The sequence below is a fragment of the Verticillium alfalfae genome, genomic scaffold (genome assembly GCF_000150825.1).
Source record: "Verticillium alfalfae VaMs.102 supercont1.2 genomic scaffold, whole genome shotgun sequence".
Taxonomy (NCBI): domain Eukaryota; kingdom Fungi; phylum Ascomycota; class Sordariomycetes; order Glomerellales; family Plectosphaerellaceae; genus Verticillium; species Verticillium alfalfae.
In genome coordinates, this window is record NW_003315037.1 from 1,002,826 (window position 1) to 1,004,830 (window position 2,005).

Consider the following 2,005-nt stretch of genomic DNA (forward strand, 5'->3'; position numbering starts at 1 on the left):
CGGCAAGCGAGGGTCCTTGAGCATTGTGCGTTTCACACAGGAACGAGGGGCTGCCAGCAGCTTTCAGAAGGTCGTGGACACGATCAAGTCGGTATTTGGATCGCGTCACCTGCTGGTGACGGACAAGCGCAAGTCGAAGATGATGATTAAGACGCTGAACTCATGAGAATGATGGGCAGGATTGCGCGAAAGAGGTTCAGCACATGTTGCATTGGCGACAGGCGATTGGCGTTGGCATTCATTACTGCGGAGGCGTCCTGGAAGAACAACTCGGCCAGAGGGATCTGGCTGACCATGGGTATTATTTGCTGTTTCATGCTGGTCAGGATGGACAACCATCCTTTTTATCATTCTCTCCTTTGTTCTGCTTCACTGGATTTCTGTCTTGATACTCTTTCAGAGGGTGGAGGGAGCGAGAGGCGGGCAAGCAGAAGGAGTGCCGCTTGTCCGACAGTCAGGAGGAAGATGCCCCACGTTAGCTTGATGAAGCGGCACGGATAGATAATGCGTGTGAGTTGGATGTCCAAAGTCCTTGTACTGTACGACCTCTATTATTGCATTCTCTTTTGACTTTTCCCCCACTCTTGTCCTCACTGTCCGGACTATCACATTGTGTGCAGAGTTGTTATCAGAAACACACAAGCCTGTTACCTCAGCCGAGCCCGAGACTTTGGTCCCTCAGGAGGATGGATGATGTGAAGTACCGGTACCTCGGCTTGCCGACGAGCCATGAATGACAGAAGAGCAATCGACGAGTGAAAATCAAGTTTAGCAGGCCGAGGAGAAGGCGATCGTAGCGCCGATGGCCGTCTCAAAATTGAGTTGACAACGGGGGGGGGTTGGACGTTGTGCTGTTGACGGATAGAACCGGTTACTTGAGGTGAGGTTTCGGGGGGCAATGATGTGGGGAGCCTCGGTTGCTCGGCCGGGGGGATGACTATGCCTAAGAATGGAGGGGGGGAGGTAGCTTGCGGGAGTACCAGCTCAGATTTCAAGGTTCGCGATGTTTCATCTTATCATGGTGTGGTGTGCCAGGACTCATTTCAATTGATGGTGTCGGCAGTGGTTTCGGTCTGCAGATCCGACGTCGGCGTTCAGAAGTGAAATCCTGGTGGTATGGGAGGATTGATCTTTTTTTTTTCTTCCCTCTCTGGATCGGGTTTCCCATGATGCCCACGGGGAGGGCCCGCCAAACCGGCCGCGGGGAAGGCCGGCGGCGGTATGTGGAGACAGGTTCGTTCGTCAGGTTGCGCTCGCAAGGGAGCTGGCTGAGCCCGACAGTGACAAGTGGCGAGAGAAGCGCATTGACTGACATGCCAGGCGAGGGAGGTAGGTGATGTGAGCAGCCTTGACCACATTGACGACAATGACACATGCTGTTCGACACGGTCCACGGGTCAACATGGCATCGGTCGGCTACTCTACTGCTACCCCACACTTTCACGAGCACTCGGGCGGGCTGGCCCAATTGTCACGGGCTGATTGACATAGTTCCCCAGGCCCGGCTCAGGCAGCTAACGTCACAAGGTAGGCCGTAAACGTCAGTGTTGCCGGCAGAGGTGCACATCCATACACCCGAACCAGCCCGACGAGTGCCGAGCCGGGGAGAGGGTGCCCATCTCGTTCTTGGGTGAGGGCGAGGAAGGGTAGAGGTGAGCCCAGGCTAGGCAGCTGGGGCCATGGGGCGAAAGCTGCTTCGGAAGAGATCCCGAGGTGGGATCGAGGTACCGAAGAATCGTATGGGACGCCCGGCGGCGCGCTTTGTACCCACCGACTGAGCGCGCGCGCGCTGTGGCCCCTCCTCAATCGCCTACCCTTCTTGCCTTCACCTCTCAGATCAGTGCCTTCCTGGGGCAGAAGCAGGCGCATCGTCGCTGCTGCCGCCTTATCGCCGTGGACCCTTCCGTCATCGGTCGGTCGTCCCTGCCCTCTGCGTGCCCTCTGCCGAAGCTCAACAGAGTCAATCCCGTCTTCTTCCTCCCCCTCCTCCCCTCTTCTCGCCGAA

At 56.8% G+C, this 2,005-nt stretch overlaps 1 protein-coding gene across 1 annotated transcript in view; it reads left to right on the forward strand.

Annotated features, from left to right (window-relative positions):
- Positions 1-576, forward strand: part of VDBG_01776 (BR serine/threonine-protein kinase) — a gene marked incomplete at both ends in the record, with an annotated part of 4,388 nt that extends 3,812 nt beyond the window's left edge. The window contains one exon of the mRNA XM_003007542.1: positions 41-576. Within this exon, the coding sequence (XP_003007588.1) occupies positions 41-166 (126 nt within the window). The remainder of the gene's footprint in view (positions 1-40) is intronic.
- Between the last annotated feature and the right edge of the window lie 1,429 nt (positions 577-2,005).